General features: G+C 61.1%; 1 protein-coding gene across 1 annotated transcript; it reads left to right on the top strand.

Moving 5' to 3' along the window:
• The first annotated feature begins 306 nt into the window (after positions 1-306).
• LOC111143830 (cadherin EGF LAG seven-pass G-type receptor 3) lies at positions 307-24,077 on the top strand. The gene is made up of 35 exons (XM_022497754.1): positions 307-4,054; positions 5,567-6,217; positions 6,588-6,813; positions 7,035-7,150; positions 7,537-7,625; positions 7,733-7,890; positions 8,417-8,580; positions 8,846-8,971; positions 9,062-9,231; positions 9,656-9,841; positions 10,402-10,518; positions 10,908-11,079; positions 11,228-11,369; positions 11,466-11,586; positions 11,886-12,069; positions 12,392-12,493; positions 13,917-14,011; positions 14,237-14,446; positions 14,666-14,861; positions 15,113-15,268; positions 15,666-15,840; positions 16,454-16,621; positions 16,869-16,995; positions 17,084-17,290; positions 17,503-17,677; positions 17,848-17,960; positions 18,389-18,468; positions 18,902-19,028; positions 19,479-19,595; positions 19,690-19,838; positions 20,100-20,215; positions 20,532-20,684; positions 21,220-21,420; positions 21,812-22,700; positions 24,034-24,077. Exons 1-35 carry the CDS (start codon positions 307-309, stop codon positions 24,059-24,061), a joined length of 9,954 nt encoding a protein of 3,317 aa, XP_022353462.1. The 3' UTR covers positions 24,062-24,077.
• The last annotated feature ends 942 nt before the right edge of the window (positions 24,078-25,019 follow it).

Raw genomic sequence — 25,019 nt, 5'->3', positions numbered from 1 at the left:
TGGGGCTTCGGGGCACAGGTGGAACGAACCATCGCGGAGGCCGGGAGCCATGTTGGAGCGGCGGGAGGCGGCAGCAGCGTCGGGGATGCTGTGGTGGGGGCGGCAAAAGCCGGGGCCGCATGCCAAAGGGGTTCTGGCCGCGGAGTAGATGGTGCCCAGAGGGCGGAGGAGGCGCGGAGCGACAGGCCGAGAGGCGGGGGACCGGGGCGGCGGCAGGGGCCCGGGAGGGGGCCTGAGCGGCGGGGCGGGCCCAAGGCCCGGACCGGGGCGAGGGGCGGTGGAGGCCGTGTGGGGAGGCGGGGGGTGATGGCGAGGCGGCCGCCGTGGTGGAGTCTCAGGGGGCCGACGACCCCACTACTCCTGCTCCTTCTCCTCTTCTCTTTGTTCCCTCTCAGCCGGGAGGAGCTGGGGGTCGACGGGGGCCAAGGCTGGGACCCAGGAGTAGCTGCCGCTACGGGGCCAGGGGCGCGGACCGGTGGCGGAGCCTTAGCTCTTTGTCCCGAAACGCCCGGGGTCCAGGAGGATGGAGAGCCTGGTCTGGAAGTCAGGGAGCCTGTCTTCGTGGGGCTCCGAGGGGGAAGGCAAAGCGCCCAGAGTGGTCGAGGGCCCCCTAAGCATCCGGACGGGGGGCTAGGGGCGAAATATGGGGTCCAGGCATTAGACAGCCGCGGGCGAGAAACAGGACAGGGACCAGGGTCTCTCTTATGCTGGCGCACAGAGGTCTCCTCTTGCGGTCAGACAGGACCCTTGCGAAGAGATAGTATCTCTCCAGAGGCTATGTCCCCAGGGCTTCCGAGCCTGGAGAACAGCTCGCCCTTCCCTTCCGATCTTCTGGTTCGGCCCCGTGGTTACAAGCCTGTGTCCTCCCCGAGGAATGCTGGGAGAGGCACCCCGAAAAAAGTGGGAACCATGCGTTGCTGCGGGGAATTGTGGGCGCCGAGGCGCAGGGGTCAGGGCGAGAGAACTGCGACATCTCGAGTGGAGAGTACAGTCCCTCAGCCCAACTGTTCCCCCAGGGCTGCGGGATCTGGCCCTGGGCTGGATTCAGCACCGCGCACAGAGAGGACAGCTCCCGAGTCTGGTTCAGCACCGCGCGAGTCTCGGACAGCTCCCGAGCCGACGCCCGAGCGCATGCGCTCGCGTAGCCTCTTCCGCCGCCGCTTCCTCCCGCAGCGCCCCGGGCCGCGCCCCCCGGGGGACCCGGCTCGGCCTAGAGTCTGGAGAATACCCCCAGCAAGCAGGTTCCGCCCCCGCCGCGCCGCGAACCGCCACCCGCAGTTTCCGCAGTACAACTATCAGGCTCTAGTGCCCGAGAACGAGGCTGCGGGCACCGCGGTGCTACGCGTAGTGGCGCAGGACCCGGACGCAGGCGAGGCGGGTCGCCTAGTTTACTCGCTAGCCGCGCTCATGAACAGCCGCTCGCTGGAGCTGTTCAGCATTGACCCACTGAGCGGCCTCATCCGCACAGAGGCTGCTCTGGACCGCGAGAGCATGGAACGGCACTACCTGCGCGTGACGGCGCAGGACCACGGCTCGCCGCGCCTCTCGGCCACCACCATGGTGGCTGTTACAGTGGCCGACCGCAACGACCACGCGCCGGTGTTTGAGCAGGCGCAATACCGGGAGACGCTTCGGGAGAACGTGGAGGAGGGCTACCCCATTCTTCAGTTGCGTGCCACAGACGGAGACGCGCCCCCCAACGCCAATCTGCGTTACCGCTTCGTGGGGCCGCCAGCTGCGCGTGCCGCGGCCTCCGCGGCCTTCGAGATCGATCCGCGGTCTGGCCTCATAAGCACCAGCGGTCGCGTGGACCGCGAACACATGGAAAGCTACGAGCTGGTTGTGGAGGCCAGCGACCAAGGCCAAGAGCCCGGGCCGCGCTCTGCAACTGTGCGTGTGCACATCACGGTGCTGGATGAAAACGACAACGCGCCCCAGTTCAGCGAGAAGCGCTATGTGGCGCAGGTGCGCGAGGATGTGCGCCCCCACACGGTGGTACTGCGCGTCACAGCCACCGACCGGGACAAGGATGCCAATGGACTGGTGCACTACAACATCATTAGCGGCAACAGCCGTGGCCATTTCGCAATTGACAGCCTCACGGGTGAGATCCAAGTGGTAGCACCTCTGGACTTTGAGGCCGAGCGAGAGTATGCCTTGCGCATCCGGGCGCAAGACGCGGGCCGGCCACCACTGTCCAACAACACAGGCCTGGCCAGCATCCAGGTAGTGGACATCAATGACCATACTCCTATCTTTGTCAGCACACCCTTCCAGGTCTCTGTACTGGAAAACGCACCCCTGGGCCATTCAGTCATCCACATTCAGGCAGTGGATGCAGACCACGGGGAGAATGCCAGATTGGAGTACTCCCTAACTGGTGTGGCACCTGATATACCCTTTGTGATAAACAGTGCCACTGGCTGGGTCTCTGTGAGTGGTCCCCTGGACCGTGAATCTGTGGAGCATTATTTCTTTGGTGTGGAGGCCCGAGACCATGGTACACCCCCACTCTCGGCCTCAGCCAGTGTCACAGTAACTGTACTAGATGTTAATGACAATCGGCCCGAGTTTACAATGAAGGAGTACCACCTACGGCTAAATGAGGATGCAGCTGTGGGCACCACCGTGGTCAGTGTGACCGCTGTAGATCGTGATGCCAACAGTGCCATCAGCTACCAGATCACAGGTGGCAACACCCGGAATCGCTTTGCCATCAGCACCCAGGGAGGTGTAGGTCTGGTGACACTGGCTCTGCCACTGGACTACAAGCAGGAACGCTACTTCAAACTGGTGCTAACCGCCTCTGACCGTGCCCTTCATGATCACTGCTATGTGCACATCAACATCACAGATGCCAACACTCACCGGCCCGTCTTTCAAAGTGCTCACTACTCTGTGAGTGTGAATGAGGATCGGCCAGTGGGTAGCACTGTGGTGGTCATCAGTGCCTCTGATGATGATGTGGGTGAGAATGCCCGTATCACCTATCTTCTGGAGGACAACCTGCCCCAGTTCCGAATTGATGCAGACTCAGGGGCCATTACGCTACAGGCTCCCCTGGACTATGAGGACCAGGTGACCTACACACTGGCTATCACAGCCCGGGACAATGGCATCCCACAGAAGGCAGACACCACTTACGTGGAGGTGATGGTCAATGACGTGAATGATAACGCTCCACAGTTTGTGGCTTCCCACTACACGGGGCTGGTATCCGAGGATGCTCCACCTTTCACCAGTGTCCTGCAGATCTCAGCCACTGACCGGGATGCTCATGCCAATGGCCGGGTCCAGTACACTTTCCAGAATGGGGAAGATGGGGATGGAGATTTTACCATTGAGCCCACCTCTGGTATTGTCCGCACAGTGAGGCGGCTGGATCGAGAGGCAGTGCCAGTCTATGAACTGACTGCCTACGCAGTGGACCGAGGTGTGCCCCCACTGCGGACTCCAGTCAGCATCCAGGTGACGGTGCAGGATGTAAACGACAATGCACCTGTCTTCCCAGCTGAGGAGTTTGAGGTGCGAGTGAAGGAGAATAGCATCGTGGGTTCTGTGGTGGCTCAGATCACAGCAGTAGACCCTGATGAAGGCCCCAATGCCCACATAATGTACCAGATTGTGGAAGGGAACATCCCTGAGCTGTTCCAAATGGACATCTTCTCTGGAGAGTTGACTGCACTCATTGACCTGGACTACGAGGCTCGCCAGGAATATGTGATTGTGGTGCAGGCCACGTCTGCCCCTCTGGTCAGTCGGGCCACTGTGCACGTCCGCCTGGTTGACCAGAATGACAACAGCCCTGTGCTCAACAACTTCCAGATCCTCTTCAACAACTATGTATCCAACCGTTCAGACACCTTCCCCTCAGGTGTTATTGGACGCATCCCAGCTTATGACCCTGATGTCTCTGACCACCTTTTCTATTCTTTCGAGCGGGGCAATGAGCTGCAGCTGCTGGTGGTCAACCAGACCAGCGGAGAGCTTCGACTCAGCCGCAAGCTAGACAACAACCGCCCACTGGTAGCTTCCATGTTGGTGACTGTCACAGGTAAGGGATGGGGGGCGGACAGGTGACCCAGTGACCTCAACCTGTCAGGGCCTTATGGGCTCCACAGGGCACCTCAAACCAAGAAGGATTTCCAAGCCTTCCAAGAATCCCTAAAGTGCTGGGTTCCTGCATCCCACAGGATCTGCCATAGACTTCACAGGTTAAGTTCACATAATCTCTGCTTAGGGTCTTGGGTAGACTCCACAGAACCCCAGAGATTCTAGGACATCTAGCAGACCCCATAAAGACCATCTGAACTGCCTACTACACTAGAGATAGTGCCCCCACTCCCAGAAGGCTGCGGGTCCTGGGTTAATGCTGGGGAGGTCACAGGAAAAGCCAGCATGGGCCAGTCAGCCCACAGCACACCCTTGTCCAGATGAAGCATTACTTTGGGTCCGAACTGACCTTCATCTGTACAGGGAGGGAGGCCAATAGCTCAATGGTCAAGAGCAGCAGCTTATTCTGGCAGCTTCAGACAAAGAGTGGGCACACATTGGCCTTGCTGCCGTCTAAGAGGCTGACTGCAGCCCAGCCCTTCAGGAATATCTCCAGAGCCCCCACCTACCTCTTTCCTACCTCTCCAGCCCCAGACTTCCACAAACACTCCCTCACAGGAGGGTTCAGGTGGGAGAGGCTCTGGCAATTCTGTCTGCTGCTTCAGAGGTTGGGAGCCGGGCTTCTGCTGGTGTTCATTCCCCAGTTCTGGAGCATGGACTCCTGGCTCTGCCAAAGGAGGCACAGCCTTCATTATCCCTCAGTTCACTCAACAACCAATCCTTAGTTAGCGTTCAATGTGTACTAGGGCCTGGGGACAAGGTATATAAGCAGCTTGTCCTCATTTTGAAAGGTGGCCACTGAGATCACAGGACCCAGGTCTGGGGTGATGGGCAGCTTTCTGATCCAAGAATGCTGAGGAGCGAGTGGGTGGCCAGGGTCCAAGACCTTCCTGGAGAGAGGGAGCTTGCTGAGCCAGGGTTCTGTGGGATGGGGTTGAGTGGCCAGAGGGCCAGAGCCCCTTTTAGTGCCGTGGAAAGCAGTTTGCTGACCAGAGATAGGGGAGGGGTAATCCTTGGTCTAGAACCCCATTTGTCTCTTTGAGGGGATGTTTTCCTGTCTATGCGAAGCTGGGGGGTAGGGGTGGGTGGTCAGTGGCCCTGGCAGCTCTTTAAGTTCTGAGTGAAGGTGTCTTTCTGACCATGACAACCTGGGGGAGGGTGGGTTATTGACCACTTAGGGATCTTCTTGTGTGCTATTGGATGAATGACTTACTGACCCATGGGCTGGCTCAGATCTCTGCTGATGTTGGAGGGAGGGGATAGGAAGCAGCAACTTTGTTCTTTGATGCTGGGGGAGCTGGTCCCAAGCCCCAGAAGCCCTGTGCCTGGCAAGGTCAGCCTGCTGACTCAGAGGTGCTGGGGGTCTGGGCATTCACTGACCCCAGCCCTCTGAGTCCCAGGGAGGGGCAGCCACTGAGCCCACACTGACCTCTGTCCCTATCCCCACCCGCAGATGGGCTGCACAGCGTGACCGCGCAGTGTGTGCTGCGCGTGGTCATCATCACCGAGGAGTTGCTGGCCAACAGCCTGACCGTGCGCCTTGAGAACATGTGGCAGGAGCGCTTCCTATCACCACTGCTGGGCCACTTCCTGGAAGGCGTGGCCTCGGTGCTTGCTACTCCCGCCGAGGACGTCTTCATCTTCAACATTCAGAACGACACGGACGTGGGGGGCACCGTGCTCAATGTGAGCTTCTCCGCACTGGCGCCACGCGGGGCCGGGGCGGGCGCTGCGGGTCCCTGGTTCAGCTCCGAGGAGCTACAAGAGCAGTTATACGTGCGCCGCGCGGCCCTTGCCGCCCGCTCGCTCCTGGACGTGCTGCCCTTCGACGACAACGTGTGCCTGCGCGAGCCGTGTGAGAACTACATGAAGTGCGTGTCGGTGCTGCGCTTCGACTCGTCCGCGCCCTTCCTGGCCTCGGCCTCCACGCTCTTCCGACCCATCCAGCCCATCGCAGGCCTGCGCTGCCGCTGCCCGCCCGGCTTCACGGGAGACTTCTGCGAGACAGAGCTGGACCTCTGCTACTCCAACCCGTGCCGGAACGGCGGCGCCTGCGCGCGGCGCGAGGGGGGCTACACCTGCGTGTGCCGGCCGCGCTTCACAGGTGGGCAGGCTGCGGGGCTGGGGCCGGAACTACAGTGCGAGTGAGGGTGCGGCGGCAGTCTTGAGCGTACCGGAGTCGAGTGGGCCGGAAGTGGTAGAGCCGGGCCCTGCGGGAGCTTGAGGCGCTGAAGGAATAGAGAGAGGCCTCGCTCGGCCTGCCGGCCGAAGGCTGTGGAGGGGGCATGGCTGTGGAGGGGGTTGGGCCCTGGGGGCGTGGCCGGGCCACTGGGAACGCGGGGAGGGGCCAGGCTGACAGGGGGCGTGCCCACAGGGAGCTCGCCCTTTCAGAGGGCTGGGAGTCTTTGAGGGGAGGGGCCCGCTGGAGTCCGCGCGGGCGGGGCGCTGACCTCCCGCCGCGGTGTGACCCGTAGGAGAAGACTGTGAGCTGGACACGGAGGCTGGACGCTGCGTCCCCGGCGTCTGCCGCAACGGGGGCACCTGTGCCGACGGGCCCGACGGCGGCTTCCGCTGCCAGTGCCCGGCGGGCGGCGCCTTCGAGGGCCCGCGCTGCGAAGTGGCAGCGCGCTCCTTCCCTCCCAGTTCGTTCGTCATGTTCCGTGGCCTGCGACAGCGCTTCCACCTCACGCTGTCCCTCTCGTAGGTGCCAGCCCCTTATCACCGCGCGCCTCCACGCTGTCCCTGCTCCCTCCAAGACCCTGACTCAGATTCCCAGCTGCCCCATCCTGATCCCCCACAGGACACCACCCCTCCCGGGATGCCCCACCGGGTTGTCTTGGAACGGCGCTGTCCCTGACGTCACTGCACTATCCCTGACGTCACGGCATCCTTTCTCATCGCTCCCTGTCCACCCCACCCAGGTTTGCCACAGTGCAGCCAAGTGGGCTGCTCTTCTACAACGGGCGCCTGAACGAGAAGCACGACTTCCTGGCCCTGGAGCTCGTGGCCGGGCAAGTGCGGCTTACCTATTCCACGGGTGGGTGCTTCCATGGATGTGTGTCGGGGCGGGTGTACATATGTGGGGGAGATGGCGGGGGGGGGGGGGTGTGAGCCTCAAGTTCCCTCAGGTTTGCCTCACTGTACCCCCTCAATACCTACTTCCATGCTAAACAGACATCAGTGAGGATGTGACGTCCTAGCCATTCCCTGGGGGAAAGTCCATCTGTCCAATGTGAGTGCTTCTCCTATCTGTCTGGAGGCACTCTGGTCCAGCCAGTGCGGTCACTAGTAGATGGGACTGATCTGATGTATCCAGGACCATATGCTACATCCTGGGAGTAGCTGTGTTTCTATGACTGGGGGTGGGGAGGGAGAGGAAACTAGGCAGCTCCAGACAACCTTCCACGTGTATCTTCCCCACAGGTGAGTCCAACACAGTGGTCAGCCCCACAGTTCCAGGGGGCCTGAGTGACGGACAGTGGCACACAGTGCATCTAAGATACTACAACAAGGTGGGCACCAGCCTTGGCATGGGAGTGTGAGGGGAGCTGGGAGGCCAGGTTCTGCCCTTCAGAGGTCACCCTGGGGATCCTGTTGAGTGGTGTGCCTGGGTCTCTAGCCCCGGACAGATGCCCTGGGGGGTGCTCAGGGCCCCTCCAAGGACAAGGTGGCTGTGCTAAGCGTGGATGACTGCGATGTGGCCGTGGCTCTGCAGTTCGGGGCTGACATTGGCAACTACTCATGTGCGGCTGCTGGCGTGCAAACAAGCTCCAAGAAGTGAGACCCCAGCCCCTGATCCCCATGCCCTGCCTGCCGAAGCCCACCCCTTCACATGTCCCACTCCCCACCCTTCCCCAGATCACCCTTTCCCTCTCCCCCTGAGGACATTGAAAACCCACCTCACCCTAGCTCCATCCCTGTGTTCTACCCCAGACCCCCCACTCCTGCACATGTTCCCCAGGTCCCCAGTCCCCAGTGTACATGCTCCCTGCTTCTCTTTAATGCGCCACAGCCCCTCTTGGCACCCCAGACTCTTCACCAACCACCCAAATGCCTCACTCTTTCATCCTAGCCCTCAACCCCTCTTTCACCTTTCCCTAGACCATCTGTGCATCATGAGCTCTCCTGTGCACCCCTACAACTGAAGTTAGACCCCAGCTTCTTCCCTAACCAGGCCTTACTCTCCCCCCTAAATCACTTTTACCCTCTGAGTCCTATCTCCCCACACACACTTCCTATGGCCCTCAGGAACCACCCCACCCTGGCCCCCATCCCAACAATGATGCGGACCCCTGATCCCCAGGTCCCTGGACCTAACGGGCCCTCTGCTCCTGGGGGGTGTCCCCAACCTCCCCGAGAACTTCCCCGTGTCGCACAAGGACTTCATTGGCTGCATGAGGGACCTGTACATTGATGGCCGCCGAGTGGACATGGCAGCCTTTGTCGCGAACAACGGCACCATGGCAGGTAGTCCGTGCCCCTGTATTAGAGAGGGGGGTGGAGGGCTCCGTGGAGTGATTCCATATCTGATCTTACCCTTGTTTCCTTTGTGGGCAAGCGCTGTGTCATAGCCTAGCCTTTAGGGCCCGCCTCCTTCCAACTCCACCCTGAGAGAACACAGGGCGGAAATCGTGGCCACTTTTGGCCCCTCTGGACCCCCGTGTCCTGTCTAGTACTCGTGCCCCCCGCTCCCCCCATGTTCTCACATCCTCCATGTGCCTTCCTCTCCCAGGCTGCCAGGCCAAGCTGCACTTTTGTGACTCGGGCCCCTGTAAGAACAGCGGCTTCTGCTCAGAACGCTGGGGCGGCTTCAGCTGCGACTGCCCCGTGGGCTTCGGTGGCAAAGACTGTAGGCTCAGTGAGTGGGCAGCACGGGGCAAGAGGGGCCTGCAGGGTAAGGTCTGTTCCTGAGGTGGGGCCTGTGATCCTGCTCTTTTTATCCCCTCAGCCATGGCCCATCCCCATCATTTCCGAGGCAATGGCACACTGAGCTGGGACTTCGGAAATGACATGGCTGTGTCTGTGCCGTGGTACCTGGGCCTGGCATTTCGGACACGGGCAACGCAGGGGGTCCTGATGCAAGTGCAGGCTGGGCCACACAGCACGCTCCTCTGTCAGGTGTGTCTGTCCTCCTGGCCCCTCCCTCCACCCCCAGTTCTCAACTTCAGATGCTGCCAGCAACACTCCTTTGGGTTTGAACCTGGTCATCCTGCTTACTCTTACCAGGTGTCCTGACCGTATTTGACCCTGCTCTGGACCCTAGCCCTTGACCTTCCTTCCCACCATGATATCCTCTGCAGGTGCAGGGCCCCAGAATATCTCTTCTGTGCTAGCTGCACTGATCCCCAACCCCTGACCCTGACGTCTGGCCCCTAACTTCCCTCTCAGCAACATGACATCCCCGGGCACAATCCCCTGTGTGCTAAATATAGCCTTGACCCTGCGGTGCTGACATCTGAGGCCCCAGACCTCACCTCCTGACACTCCCAGCCCCAGCCCATCTTGGGCCCCTGACCCCAGGGTTGTGCTTCTCTATCTGCAGCTGGATCGGGGGTTGCTGTCCGTGACGGTGACCAGGGGTTCAGGCCATGCTGCCCACCTCCTCCTGGACCAGGTGACTGTCAGTGATGGCCGGTGGCACGATCTGCGGCTGGAATTGCAGGAGGAGCCAGGGGGCCGGCGGGGCCATCATGTCCTCATGGTTTCATTGGACTTTAGCCTCTTTCAGGTCTGATTTCTGACTCTGCGGTAGTCCATTCTCAGTCTTCCCACTAGACCTCCTCCCCAGTCCATTTCCTCTCCGTTCCCTCCACTGTACCGCACTCTCCTTGCAGTGCCCTCGTTATACCCTTGCTCCGAGCCTACCTTGCCAGCCAGGCTGCTCTGCTGCCAGGCCTGCTCATGTCAGAGAGGATATGCAGATTTCTGGTCTGGTCTTGGGGTACCTTTGCAGCCGGGATATTCCTGAGCTCTTGGAAACCCCCTTTGCTCCTTGCCCTGACCTCCCTAATTCAAAGCCATGAAATGTCAGGGTTCTATTTGGGTCCAGGAGAGAGGCCTCTCTGGGCCCAGTTCTTGACCAAAACCTTGCTATTATGCACCCCTCATGCTCCAGCCGGGTCCTCCATACTCAGGGGCCGCTAATTCCCAGACCGTTCCCCTGGTCCAGAGGGACAGAGGATGGCTGTGCAGGGCTAGGACAAGGTCAAGACTGACTCTGGGGCAGGGCAGGGCAGGGATCCATCAGGTGCCCCCACACCCCCATTGTTGACTGTCCTCCTCCCCCAGGACACCATGGCAGTGGGGAGTGAACTGCAGGGTCTGAAAGTAAAGCGACTCCATGTGGGAGGCCTGCCCCCCAGCAGTGAAGAGGAGGTTCCTCAGGGTCTGGTTGGCTGTATCCAGGTGGGGTTCAGCATGGGAACATGGTATGGGCCATTAGGGTGAGTGGTCAGAGGTTAGGAGCGCCTTGGGACCTGAAAAGCTGCATCCACGTAGGGGTTGGCACAGGGAGGGATGTGACCCAGAGCCATCAGAGACAGTCAGGCCTTTCTGCACTGTTGGAGGTGAGGATCTAGCTTAGATTATCAAGGGTCATTAGAGATCTGTGTCAGGAACAGCATGATTAGGGGTCCCATGGGGGGGCTGAATTGGGGATGTTGGGGGTCAGGGACTGGGTCTTTTGGGGGGCCTGAGGGAGACTGCATGTCAGGGGTCATCAGATCAGGTGGCTGGCTCTGCAGGGACCGGGGTGCTTTGACATGGGTCTCACACCTTGGTGGCTCTGTCCGCAGGGGGTGTGGCTCGGCTCCACGCCTTCAGGATCCCCAGCCCTGCTTCCACCCAGCCACCGAGTGAATGTGGAACCTGGTTGTGCCGTGACCAACGCCTGTGCATCTGGCCCCTGCCCACCCCACGCGGACTGCCGAGACCTCTGGCAGACCTTTACTTGCACCTGCTGGCCAGGTGTGACTTGGGGGTAGGGTTGAGTGATCTGGGCGGGAACCAGGGGCTCATGGTGAAGAGCCTGGAGGAGGCAGGTATGGGAAGAACGGGTGCCTTCTTCCGCTCATGCTGTGGCCAGGTGTCCTAAGCTTGCTGACCCAACCTGCAGGTTACTATGGCCCAGGGTGTGTGGACGCCTGCCTCTTGAACCCCTGTCAGAACCAGGGGTCTTGCCGCCACCTTCCAGGAGCCCCCCATGGCTACACCTGCGATTGTGCGGGCGGCTATTTTGGGCACCACTGTGAGCACAGGTGAGGGGCTGGAGGCTGAGATGATGGAAAGACCTGGTGGGGCGTGGGGAGGGTCACTGAGACGTGGCGGCATCTCACCTGGCCCTCTTCCTCCAGGATGGACCAGCAATGTCCACGGGGCTGGTGGGGGAGCCCAAGCTGTGGCCCCTGCAACTGCGACATTCACAAGGGCTTTGACCCCAACTGTAATAAGACAAATGGGCAGTGTCACTGCAAGGTATTCCTGGCCCCTGACCCCTGACCTTTGAATTTTTCTCTAGCCATGATCTGTGATTCTTATCCAACTTGCTCATCTCTGCTACCCGACTCAAGCCCTAACCTCTTACTCTGTCCTGTCACCTAACTGCCGCCTCTTGTCCTTGACATCTGATCTCTCCCTTATGTTTTGTTTGAAGTCCAACCTTCCTTCCGGCCTGATTCCCCTGATTACCCCTGATTCCACTCATTCCCTAGGCCTGAGGCCCTGACCTTAAGCCCTGATCTCTGACCTCAGTTCCCTGATCCATTCTCAAACAGGAGTTCCACTACCGACCACGGGGCAGTGACTCCTGCCTTCCGTGTGACTGCTACCCGGTGGGCTCTACCTCGCGTTCATGTGCGCCCCACAGTGGGCAGTGCCCCTGTCGCCCAGGAGCCCTCGGCCGCCAGTGCAACAGCTGTGACAGTCCTTTTGCAGAGGTGACCGCCAGCGGCTGCCGAGGTGAGCGGGTTCCATGCAGTGCCACATAGAGAGGGCCGCCTCTGGCCTGCTGCCACCAAGTCGCCTCGCCGGCTTGGCTCCCTAGCTAGGGGCTCTGGAAGGTTTTTCCTAAAGGAGACCGCTGGCAACTAGGGACCACATTTGCCCCACGTACTTCAGTGACTTGTCACAGAATCTGATAGGCCAGCTCCCGTAATAAGGTCAGCAGTGGAGTGGTGGGTGGTGGGTGGTGGGTCTGCTGTGGGTGGTAGAGGAGCCGTGGGTGGGGCTATCGTTGGCCTCAGCCCCCGGCTGTCTGCCTCAGTGCCTCCTCTCTCCCTAGTGCTCTATGATGCCTGTCCCAAGTCCCTGAGATCTGGTGTGTGGTGGCCCCAGACCAAGTTTGGCATGTTGGCTTCAGTGCCCTGTCCTCGGGGGGCGCTGGGTGAGTACCTGGGTGGGCAGGGGCATCAGTGAGGGTGGGAGTAGGCCTGTCCTCTGACTGCTGGAGCTACTTCTTTTCCTGAGTTGGGTGGCCCTGCTCCTGCAAAGAAGTGGGAGTCGGGGAGGGGGTCCTTGTGGGCTCCTCACTACCTCCTGGGGGCTCTGGGTCCCTCCCCATGCCCTCACTGAGCCTCCGTCTGTTTCTCTTGGCTTCTGGGCAGGATTGCGGGGTGCAGGTAAGGGGTACGTGTTTGCTCAGGTGTGCTGCCCCCCCCCCCACTGCCAGAGCTTTTGCAGACCCCTCCTGCTGCCTGAAATCCCTGCGGACCCATCCTCTGCAGCCCGAGGTCTCTGAAAACTACTCTCAGCTGCTTGAAGTCCCAGGAGGCCCCTTCCCACTCTCTGAGGATGCGGGGGCCCTTTTCTGTTACCTGAGCTCCTCTCAGGCCCCTCCCCACTTCCTGCGATCACTGCAGACCCCTCCTCAGCTCCCGGGGTCTTCAGGGCTTTTCCTGTTGTCTGAGGTCACAAAAGACCCCTCCCCTCTGTTTGAGGACCCTCTAGACTCCTCCCCACTGCCTAAGGGCCCCTCCCCATTGCCTGAGGTCCCCGCAGAACCCTCCCTGCTGCTTGAGGTCTTCACAGTGGCTGGACAGACATGGTCTGTGTTTGCATGCTCATGTGTGTGTCTCTCTGTGCCTGTGCACGTGTCTGTGAGTCCGTCTTGCAGGGGAGGGGGTTCTGTGTTTAAGTCACGGTCCCTCTTGCTAGTGGCTATAAGCTCTGTTAAGGCCCACATCAGTTCTCATGCAACCCCCATCCCAGTCGCACAGACGAGGGAGAGAGGGCAGCAAAGTCCACCACTGGGGCAGTTAAAACTGGTGTGAGAACAGTCATCCCACCCTCACTTTTGGTCACATGATACCCCTGGAAAACCTGGTCTGTGTCAGCATGTCTGTGTGTGCGTACATGAGAAAGCACGTGTGTCTGTGTGTTTGTCCCAGTCCACATATCTACGTGTGTGCAGATGTGAGTGCTGGTACACGTGTGTGTGCTTGCCCTGGGCCACATGTCTGTGAACCTGGCCTGGCCTCTGCTTGTGTGTATATGTGTGTGTATGTGTGTGTGTGTGAGATGGAGAGAGAGAGAGATGGAGAAAGAAAGAGAGAAAGAGAAAGCTCTGGTACTCAGCTTTATGTAACCAGGGGCTCTGTAACCACAGACCCCCTCTAGAATTAATGGACAGGCAGCTAGGACCTGCCTGGGCTGGGGGCTGGGGCTGCGGTGTCCAGGGGTCCAGCCACAGATGCCGATTATTCCGGTCTCTGCCTCAGAACTCCCCCTGCGTTAGGGGATGGTGCTGTGCTCACCTCCTCAGTGAAGATGTCCAGGCCCTGGGCCTGACAGGGGTCGTCTGCCCCTAGGTGTTGCCATGAGGCTGTGTGACGAGGACCAGGGCTGGCTGGAGCCTGACCTCTTCAACTGTACCTCCCCTGCCTTTCGAGAACTCAACCTGCTGGTGAGACTGCCCAGACCTGACCCTGCCCTCAGGACCTGCACTGGCCCTTGGCCTGGCCTTGGCCTCCTCAGGCCTGTGCTGGGCCCTAAGGCCTCATGCCCCAGCCCTGGACCTCCTGGACTTTTCCTGGTTGCCCTTTAATCTGGCCAAACCCCTCTTCTGGTGAAGCTTTTGAGAAAGGCTTAAGGGACCAGAGAGTGACCATGCCCATCATTGTCCTGGCAGCTGGATGGCCTGGAGCTGAATAAGACTGCCCTGGACACGGTGGAGGCCAAGAAGCTGGCTCAGAGGCTGCGGGAGGTGACCGGCCGCACAGACCACTACTTTAGCCAGGACGTCCGAGTCACCGCCCGGCTGCTGGCCCACCTGCTGGCTTTCGAGAGCCACCAGCAGGGCTTCGGGCTGACAGCCACTCAGGATGCCCACTTCAATGAGGTAGGGCCATGCCCTGTGCTCACCATCCCAGGGACCCCTGCTCAGTCCTCTCCTGACCCTGGGGAACTGGAAGCCCAGGCTATCCCTCTTCCCTTGTCCTTTCCCGACCCAGCCCCTTGCCTGCTGGGGTCTGAGTGCCCAGCCAGACCCCTGAGCCCCGCCCTGCCCATCTCACACGTCCTCAGGCCGCTGAGCCCGCTCTCATCTCCCTCCTTCCAGAATCTGCTGTGGGCTGGCTCTGCGCTGCTTGCTCCGGAGACCGGAGACCTGTGGGCAGCCCTGGGGCAGCGGGTCCCCGGGGGCTCCCCAGGCAGCGCGGGGCTGGTGCAGCATCTGGAGGAGTACGCAGCCACCCTGGCCAGGAATATGGAGCTCACGTACCTGAATCCCGTGGGGCTGGTGACGCCCAACATCAGTAGGTGGCGGCTAGCCCGTGGGGGGTGGGCAGGGACCTGGAGGCCGGAGGGGCTGGGGACATGGATGTCAACGTCAGTGGCAGGAGGTTGTGCCCCCTCCCTCAGCTGCTTTGCAGGGACACGCTCTGTGCTGGTAGCCGTGAAGCGATGGCTTGTGGGACGCGGGTACGGGATGGGGATAGGAGGGTGTGGGGCCTTCGGCGTGGGGAGGAGATCCTGGTTGGGTCTTACCCGTCTTCCTCCTGGGCAGTGCTCAGCATTGATCGCATGGAGCACCCCAGTCCCACCCGGGGGACCCGTCGCTACCCTCGTTACCATAGCAACCTTTTCCGGGGCCAGGATGCCTGGGACCCTCACACACATGTGCTGCTGCCTTCCCAGTCCCCACGGCCGTCCCCGCCTGAAGGTGAGAGCCCTTGGCTGACCCCTGGCCCAGCTCCTGTTTCCCTGCCCGTTTGCCAGACAGCATGTCACCCTCCTGCCAGTCCCCCCACACCTGTCCCCAGCCAGACCTGCCCCACATCAGACCCCTGCGTGAGACCCTCCCATGTCAACCCCCCATAGCACTCTTACCTCACCAGATTCTCTCCCTCATTCCTGATGATCTCTCCCAGGCCTTGACACTCAGGATCCAGCCCTGGGGATGAAGGGAACATGGGCTTCTGCTCCTCCCATCTCTCAGTTCTAGGCCTTCAGGAAAGAGATTCCCATGCTTGATGCTGTGTTTGGTTGGTTCAGAGCTGGGTTTGTGGGTGCCTGGGGTCAGAGGCCACTGACGGTGCTTCCTCTCCCTCCCCTCGCAGCTCTGTCCACAAGCAGCAGCAGCATGGAAAACTCCACTACCTCAAGTGCGGCCCCTCCTCCAGCTCCTCCGGAGCCCGAGCCGGAGCCTGGGATCTCCATTGTCATCCTCCTCGTTTACCGCACCTTGGGGGGGCTGCTCCCTGCCCAGTTCCAGGCCGAGCGCCGGGGAGCCAGGTACCATGGGGAAGGCGTTATTTCTAGGTCCTTCACCCCTGAGCTTCCTGCAAGTTTCGACCCAGGCTAGGATCCCTTTCTTGGTGGGCAAATGAACAGGCTCACCGTCATTCTGAGACGGCTCCTGTGCCCAGCCCCGGGGAGCCTCGTCCATGCAGGCTTCCCTGTGACTCACGTCCATGGGTTGTGCACAGTGACAGACAGACTGAGAGCCACAAGTGGGGGCGGTCGCATAAAGCAGGGGTACGGGAGCCAGGTGCAGACAGGCAAACTGGCTGACAGAGACTGGCAAGCACAGACTGGCGGGCGGAGGTCAGAGGGGGCTGTCAGGGAGGGCCTTTAAGGCAAACAGTCTGGAGCTGCTCAGGCTGCAGACCCCAGGGTGGGCAGTGGATCTGAAGTTCCTGGTGCAGAGAGCCTGCCAGTTATGTGGAACCGTGGCAGCCCATCTAGGCCACCAGACTCAGGGTCTTGAAGTGGCCCAGAAAGAGCTTCTGCCCTGGGGCGTCCCGGACTCGGTCAGCCATGCCAACGGCATGAAGACCGTGAGGTGTAGGTACTCAGAGCTTGAGGAGGTCAGCGGTGTCCGAGCCCAGGCGGGGTGTCTCCTCAGGCTCCCCCAGAACCCTGTTATGAACTCCCCGGTGGTCAGTGTGGCTGTGTTCCACCGACGCAACTTCCTAAGGGGTGTCCTGGAGTCCCCGATCAGCCTGGAGTTCCGCCTCCTGCAGACTGCGAATCGGAGCAAGGCCATCTGCGTGCAGTGGGACCCGCCTGGCCCGTGAGGACCTCCGCTCCGGGAACCCTTGGTCCCCTGGTGGCCCCTGGAGCACCCTGCCTGCCCTGGGTGGCCTCCCACCCATGTCCCTGTGCACCCAGACCCATGAGGAATGCTGCTCCCCAGCTTCAGCCCCACCCCCACCCCCCCTACCCCAACTAACTGTCACAAACCACCCCCGCCCCTGCCTCCACCTGGCCACAGGGCAGTGCCGCAAGGAATGGTAGGTCTAACTGCCCTGTGGCTGCAGGGCGGACCAGCACGGCATGTGGACAGCACGGGACTGCGAGCTGGTGCACAGGAACGGGTCTCACGCCCGATGTCGCTGCAGTCGGACAGGCACCTTTGGGGTCCTTATGGACGCCTCCCCCCGTGAGGTGGGACTGTGTTCCGGGTGCTGAGGAATGTGGACAGGCCAAAGGGCAGGGTTGTCCAACGCCCCAGCGACCGTCCCTGTCCCCACAGCGGCTGGAGGGTGACCTGGAGCTGCTGGCGGTGTTCACACACGTGGTCATGGCAGTGTCTGTGGCCGCGCTGCTTCTGACCGCTGCTGTCCTGCTGAGCCTGCGCAGCCTCAAGTCCAACATGCGTGGCATCCATGCCAATGTGGCGGCGGCCCTGGGCGTGGCCGAGCTTCTCTTCCTGCTGGGAATCCACAGGACCCACAACCAGGTGCAGGGTCAGGGCCAGGGGGCCTGTGTCCTCATGCCACCACCCAGCCCAGGAAGTCCTGGAGCCAAAGCTCAGGGTCAGAGGTCAGGGAGGCTCCGGTGGGGGCGCCCAGGGGTCAGGGCAGGACGCCGGGGTAAGGTGCCGTGGTTTAGGGGTCCGAGGCGCGGGGTGAGGGGGAAGCGGTGCTGACGCCCCCCTCCCCCTGCCTTCAGCTGGTGTGCACGGCGGTCGCCATCCTGCTGCACTACTTCTTCCTCAGCACCTTCGCGTGGCTCCTCGTGCACGGCCTGCACCTCTACCGTATGCAGGTGGAGCCACGCAATGTGGACCGTGGCGCCATGCGCTTCTACCACGCCCTGGGCTGGGGCGTCCCCGCTGTGCTGCTGGGTGAGGGCCCCGCACCCCTGGCTTCTGTCACGTACTCCCCTTCCTGATCCTTACCCAACCTCAGTCCCCCATGCCGTGTGCTCCGCCCTCCCCCTCAACTTCTCCCTGTGCACAAAAGGGGCACCCGCTCTAGAACATACCCCTTCTGTCATTCCTATCCTCCCTGACAGGCCTTGCTGTGGGCCTGGATCCTGAGGGCTATGGAAACCCTGACTTCTGTTGGATCTCCATCCACGAGCCCCTCATTTGGAGCTTTGCAGGCCCCGTCATCCTGGTCGTTGTGGTGAGTGGGCTGCACCTGAGGCCACCCAGGTGTGCCATGGCAGGTATCAGGGCACGGCCCCGCAGCAGGTGTGGCAGTGTCCGTGGAGGGGTGCCAGGTGACAGTCCGCAGCCTTGCAGGGCTCCACCCCAACTTCTGTCCTCTGCTCCCCTGGTGCAGAGATGGGAGGTGTCGGGTCAGGAACTCGGCTGCCTCTTCCTGCGAACCTCCTTCTCCATTTATCAGTCCCTCCCTGGTTGCCTACCTCGGGCTTCTTCTGTGTCTAAGGACCTCTCTGTTTCTGATCTCCTGATCGTGTGCGTGTTTCTCCCTGGTTCTGTCTCTCCCTGTATGGCTCAGTCTCTCTCTGTCCCTGTCGCTCTCTTTCTCTCACTGTCTCTGTCTCTCTCTGCCCCGCCCCTGCTCCACATGTCTGGCCGCGGGTCCAGATGAATGGGACCATGCTTCTCCTTGCTGCCCGCACAACCTGCTCCACGGGGCAGAGGGAGGCCAAGAAGACCTCTGTGCTGTGAGTCGGCTGGCTGGGGAAGGTGGGGGGGTCCTCTCCTGGGCAGGCTGGACTTGGGATTCTGGGCACAGGGACGCAGACCTACCCGCCCTGGCCTGTGGTCCCTCTCTGATGCCCCCATCACCCTCCAGCCCTGCATGTGCTTCTGCCCTGCTGTCTCCACAGAGGCTCCCGTGGCCTGGGTGGCTCACTTAGCCCCCTACCCCCTGCATTGCCCCCCTGTCTTCCACATTTCTCTCATAGCACCCCCGTGTCCCCTCGTGGCTCCCTAAGTACCCTCCTGGTTTGTTCAGTGACCTCTCATCTCCCTTTGTGTCCTCCTGAAACTGCCATGTTCCTGTGGGATTGCCTGTCCTTCCATGTCCCCTGTGTGTCCCCTACCTGAGCCCCACGTGACGTCTGCATGTCCCCCATGTCCTCCCATGCTCCACAGCGGGAGCCTCCGCAGCTGCTTCCTGCTGCTTCTCCTGGTCAGTGCCTCCTGGCTCTTCGGCCTCCTGGCGGTCAACCACAGTGTCCTGGCCTTCCACTACCTCCACGCTGCGCTCTGCGGCCTCCAGGTAACCGGCACCCCGCCCCGCCCTGGGCCAGGTGGGGCTTCAGTCGGGTCGCCCCAACCCTGGGCGGGCCCTCGAGCCCTGGTCTAGGGCTGACTCCTGCTGGGTGGCTGATGATAGGCAGGCTGCCCATCCTGGGTTGACCTTCTCCAGCCCTGCAGCTCCTGGCCGCTCACTGGCGCACACTGACCTCCACCGACTTGGTCACTTGTGCCCCTCTGAGCCCTCGCTGCCTCCAAGACTCTCCCCGACTCCCTTCCTGGGTCAGCCCTGGGCTCCTCACTCCCTCACACTAACCTGCAGTGACTGGTCCCCCTTGCTGACCCGCAGTGACTTCTCCCAGCCCCGACTGCCCCCTCCTGGTGGCCCTGCTCTGACCTGTGACTCATTTCTGATCTCTCACTGACTTTCGCTAACCCCTCCTTGACCCCACACTGACCCTCGCTGGCCCAGGGCCTGGCAGTGCTGCTGCTCTTCTGTGTCCTGAATGCAGATGCTCGGGCAGCCTGGACACCGGCCTGTCTGGGCAGGAAGGCAGCTCCCGAGGAAGCGAGGCCGGTGCCGGGCACGGTGAGGGGCTCTCGGGGCTGGGGAGTTGGGGAGGGGGCCCCAGGTGGCCTCTGCAGAGCCGGCTCACATGCCTGTGGGCGCCCACCTCCTGCAGGGGCACGGGGCTTACAACAACACGGCCCTCTTTGAAGAGAGTGGCCTCATCCGCATCACCCTGGGTGCCTCTACTGTGTCCTCGGTGAGCAGTGCCCGCTCTGGCCGGACCCAGGACCAAGACAGCCAGCGGGGCCGCGGCTACCTCAGGTGAGCAGAGCAGCCTTCTCGGGCAGGGTCTCTACAGCTTAGACTGGTCCCACTGGACCAGAGGTGGGTGTTCCAGGTCCCGGGGTGATGGCTCTGCCTGTCTTGGCACCTGGGCCCATACGCCTCTGGCCACACACCCAGAGGTGCCTTCGGAGCCATTCCACAGCAGTTGGCCTGTGTGCGCACAGACACCCCAGCCTCCAAAGCACCCCATCACATCCCTCTTTGATGGTGGGGGTGGGGCCGCTCCTGCATTTCTAGGGACAACGTCCTGGTCCGACATGGCTCAGCTGCTGACCACACTGACCACAGCCTCCAGGCTCATGCTGGCCCTACTGACCTGGACGTGGCCATGTTCCATCGAGATGCCGGTGGAGGTAGGGGCTTGGGCTGGGGGTCGGGGGAGGCGGAGTTATCTCTCCCCCATTTCTCTTTCTTGAGAGCAGCAGCTGACTGTGGTGGGGCGAGCTCCCTTCAGGTCACTGCGCCGGGGGACACCTGGTTCTCCTGCCAAGTCCCAGCCATTCTGCACCGACCCCCACTCCAGGCTTTACCTAGGTCCCCAGCCCCAGCTCCCTACTGTAGCCACCACAAGACCTTCAGTCCCAGGCTCTTTGCTGAACCCCAAGTTCCTTGCCTTCCCGAGCCGCTGATGTGCCTTCCCTCTTCTGACCTTCCCAACTCCAGCTGCAGACTCTGACTCCGACAGTGACCTGTCTTTGGAGGAGGAGAGAAGTCTGTCCATCCCATCCTCAGAGAGCGAGGACAATGGCCGGACCCGCGGGCGTTTCCAGCGTCCACTCCGCCGCGCGGCCCAGAGTGAGAGGCTCCTCACTCACCCCAAAGGTGAGGGGATACTCTGATCCCATCAGTGACCAAGAGAGACACCCCCTGTTCCACTTGGGTGTGACCCAGGGACACTGATATCCTCTGAGGCTTCCTGGGACTGACCTACTGGGAACGTGGGGTCACCACCGGGCGCCCTCACACCTCTCCCCATCCAGCTTCCTAGCAGTTCTGCTGGCTAGAGATCTGGGAACAGCCCGGGTAACAAGGTCAAAGTCAGGTGTTACGGGGTGACATGTCATTCCTCCAGCCCCTTTTCTTCCCTGAGGGTTAGGGTTCAAACTGGTTGGTTCTTCAGTGTTCTTCTTGGCCCCTCAGCCACCAAGTTCCCCCACCCCTAGTATCTGTCCACCTCTCGAGTGACAGCCTCACCTGCAATCTTCTCCATTGATTTCTGAGCGACGCCCACTCATTCCTACCTCTGCTCAGTCAGAACGACCAGGGTTTCATGAGCAAGAGGGTCAGACTTGGGGGAGTGGGGGCAGTAACAGTGGGGTCAACTCAGAGGCTCCTGTAACCTGCTCTGGCTCCCCAGATGTGGATGGCAATGACCTCCTGTCCTACTGGCCAGCCCTGGGGGAGTGCGAGGCCACTCCCTGTGCTCTGCAGACCTGGGGCTCCGAAAGGCGCCTGGGGCTGGACACCAGCAAGGACGCAGCCAACAACAACCAGCCGGACCTGGCCCTGACCAGTGGAGATGAAACCTCCCTGGGCCAGGCCCAGCGCCAGAGGAAAGGTACAATCCCTGAATTTGGCCGATACTTCAGGGAACTGAGGGACAGCTTCTACCCCAACCCAGGGGATTCCTAAGCCCTTTGACCCTGGCCTGCATTGCCAGGTCCTGGGGGCTGTTCGTCCTCTGATCTCAAGTGAGGGGGGTTTGCCCTACTCGTGCACCATGGGGACAGACTCTGTCCTGACAGAGGATTGCTGCTTCCCCACTCTGAGCTCTGTCCTGCTGCCACTACGGAATCCCTAGGGGCTGCCTCTGCCGCTCCCTAAGGGGTTTCTGCCCTCAGCCCCATGTCAGAGGGATTGTAGGGGCAGCTGCCTCCCTAGACCCAGGGAGTGTCTGCCCCCGCCCTAGGAGCCATACATACCCTGGCTCCTATTTGTCCCTCACACAGGCATCCTAAAGAACCGATTGCAGTACCCACTGGTGCCACAGACCCGAGGCGCTCCTGAGTTGTCCTGGTGCCGCGCAGCCACCTTGGGCCACCGCGCTGTGCCAGCCGCCTCCTATGGTCGCGTCTATGCTGGAGGGGCCACAGGCAGCCTTTCACAGCCAGCCAGCCGCTACTCCTCTCGAGAACAGCTGGACCTGCTCCTCCGGCGGCAGCTGAGCCGTGAGCGACTGGAGGACGCCCCTGCCCCCATTCTTCGTCCCCTGAGTCGGCCGGGTTCCCAGGAACGCCTGGATGCCGGGCCAGGACGCCTGGAGCCCAGGGATCGGGGCAGTACCCTCCCACGGAGGCAGCCACCCAGGGACTACCCTGGGGTCAGGGCCGGCCGCTTCGGGTCACGAGATGCTCTGGACCCAGGGGCACCCCGCGAGTGGTTGAACACATTGCCCCTGCCCCACAGTGCCCGGGACCTTGACCCACAGCCCCCGCCTCTGCCCCTGTCTCCCCAGCGGCAACTCTCAAGGGACCCCCTCTTGCCATCCCGGCCCCTGGATTCTCTGTCCAGGAGATCGAACTCAGGGGAGCCGCTGGACCATGTGCCTAGCCGGCACCCCTCACGAGAAGGCCTCGGGCCACCCCCACAGCTGCTCAGAGTTAGGGAGGACCCAGCCAGTGGCCCTAGCCACGGCCCCTCCACAGAGCAGCTGGACATTCTTTCTTCTATCCTGGCCTCCTTCAACTCCTCAGCTCTCTCCTCCTCTGTGCAGTCCTCCAGCACGCCCTCGGGCCCTCACACCACTGCCACGCCTTCTGCCACAGCCTCTGCGCTTGGGCCCTCCACACCACGCTCTGCCACGTCCCACAGCATCTCAGAGCTGTCTCCAGACTCAGAGTAAGCAGGGTGTGGCCACCTGCCCACACCCTCATCAGCTTAGGGCACCCTCTGGGGACCCTGCCCTGTGTTTTGCCACAGAATGGGGGTGTGGGTTGGCAGCGTGGGCTAACCCAGGCTCAGTGCAGCCAGTGGGCCTCGGGCAGGGAATGGTGGTGTGGTTAGAAGGGACTCGCCGGGTGTCTGAGTGCTGCCAGCCTCCCTCCCCTGCACCTCCCGGGCTAGGGAAGTGAAGGAAATGCCTTCCAAAGGGCTTGAGCTAGTGGAGGGGTTGCGAGCAGGAGCCAAGGCCTAGAAGGAGGAGATAACATGGTATAAAAAGGGACAAGGGGGAAAGGAGGGATCAGGGCTTGGGAGGCTTTGCCTAGGAGGTGGTAACAGACAAGGAGGGGCCAGAAGTGGTGCCAGGATGGGGGCATCTCATTCAGGCTGAAGCCCTAATCTTGAAAGTAAATCATTTACCCATGTATTGTGAAGTTCCTTGTGCCTCTAGGCACTGCGGGGTGAAGCACACATTGGGACCTGGTGCATCTCGGGCCCATGTGCCATTGGAAGTGCAGGGAGCAGCAGCCATACCCAGAAAGCCACTGGATACACAGGAGTTGGAGAGGGAGTGGGGAGGCACCAGGGGTTGCCAGGCTTTGGAAGCCAAGAGAAGAGTTGAGTTTCAGGAAGGAGGAAGAGCTAGGTCAGGCTCTATGGAGGTCTGCAGGGTGAAAGGAGGCTTGGGCGGGGGGGAATCCAGGAGTGGGGCAGGAGACCAATAGAACCCAAGGGGAGTCAGAGGAGGAGAAAGGAAGGAGGAGCAGGGAGCTTAGGGCCTTGTGCCAGGGACTCTGGAAGGGTGCTGGACTCAGGGCTGAGGGAGAGCTAGGAGTATTGCTTGGGCCCAACTACAGCTAGCCTTGATGTCAGGCTGGTGGGGGGTTAGTTCCTGGGGAACTGTGCGGGGATTTGGGCTTTGGAGTCACTCTTGACCTCCCCAAGTCTCTGTTTCTGTATCTGTAAAATGGGTCTGTAGTAACTGAGATGCGGAGGTTTCTTGAGGCCAAATCTGCCAAGAGCTAACATAGTGTTCGTCCACAGCAGGTGCTTGCTGAGTGCCTAGAGAGACGACAGGGGACCAGGGGGATTTGCTGATGGGTCTCAGGGTGCAGAAGGGGTGAAGGGGTCTGAGAACCCCAGAATGGGTGTAAGGGGGCTGGGGAGTGAGAGGAAAAGGTGATGGGGTTGTGGGAGGAGGGAGATGGTGGGGGGCCAGGCCGTGGGGGAGGCCAAGAGGCCCCTGAGTTCTTTCCCCAACCACCTCTGACCATTGCATTCCACTCTACAGAGTTCCCAGAAGCGAGGGGCACTCCTGAGGGGCAGACTTCTGGACTAGGAACGGCTGAGGGCCATGGAGGATTTGAGCTAACAGAAGAGACTCCAGGAGTCGGGGGCTGATCCCAAGGCAGCCTCCCACCCCAACCCCCACACCCTGCTCTCCTGTTGTCACAGTGCTGAGACGCCTCGCTCTGTCCGTGAGCGTGTGAGCCTGTGTAACAGGTGCAGGGGGAGGGGCCTGAAAGGAGGACTTTTATACGTTTTGTACCTTTGTAACCAGAGAGATATGCTTATGTTATTTTTCAGCTTTTCCGTCTCCCGGGGTTCTGAGGCTGGGCTGGGAGGGGGAAGGGGACAGAGGGTAAGAGGTGCAGTGTTTGGCCCCATTCGGGTCCCTGGCAAATCACACGCTCTTTCCTCTCATCTTACTGGGGTGGATTCAGAGAGGAGGGGCACATAGCCCCCCGCCCGTTGATCTGAATATTGTTAGGGCCCAAAGTACAGAATTGATCCTTGCTCTTTCTCAGATGCCCCAAGGGCCAAACTTCAGGGACTGGGGGTTGGTCTTGGAAACAGGGGTCCTCCGACCTCCTCATGGGGCTTTTGCTCGTGCTGCCCCTCCCCGTGGATGTGTGTGTTTCTTATGTGGAGTCCCTGCCACTTACTGCCTTATGACCTAGGACTGATGCTGTGGGGCGCTGCACGTGTCATGTTTACAGAGCAAGGCTTCCCTTTCTCCCACATGGAGGGGCTCAGGCCTCTACTCAGACATTCCTGGAGAGGGTGGGCCAGGGGGTCATTTGCCAGCCCCTGCTTCCGGCAAACGTTGTCTGTGGTCCCACTGGATTCCCTGACACTGCCCTGTGCTAGAATTTCTTCCTAGGGGTAGGGGGAGGCAGGGGAGCAAGGGGGAGCAGAAATAAGAGAGTTGAAGACACAGAATGTAGGTGCCACTGCCTCCCATGTTTACAGGACCCTCCCTGGCCCTAGGCACCT

Source organism: Enhydra lutris, unplaced genomic scaffold (genome assembly GCF_002288905.1).
Source record: "Enhydra lutris kenyoni isolate GAN:26980312 unplaced genomic scaffold, ASM228890v2 scaffoldscaffold10, whole genome shotgun sequence".
NCBI classification, from domain to species: domain Eukaryota; kingdom Metazoa; phylum Chordata; class Mammalia; order Carnivora; family Mustelidae; genus Enhydra; species Enhydra lutris.
Note: the sequence above shows the minus strand (reverse complement) of the source record. Positions and strands in the feature narration are given on the sequence as shown.

Excerpts from the sequence above, each read along its gene's own strand:
- LOC111143830 (XM_022497754.1), top strand. The coding sequence starts at position 307 with ATGGCGAGGCGGCCGCCGTGGTGGAGTCTCAGGGGGCCGACGACCCCA. Across the intron at positions 9,842-10,401 it reads TGGACTTTAGCCTCTTTCAG|GACACCATGGCAGTGGGGAG; the intron begins GTCTGATTTCTG and ends CTCCTCCCCCAG. Across the intron at positions 15,841-16,453 it reads GCCGAGCGCCGGGGAGCCAG|GCTCCCCCAGAACCCTGTTA; the intron begins GTACCATGGGGA and ends GTGTCTCCTCAG.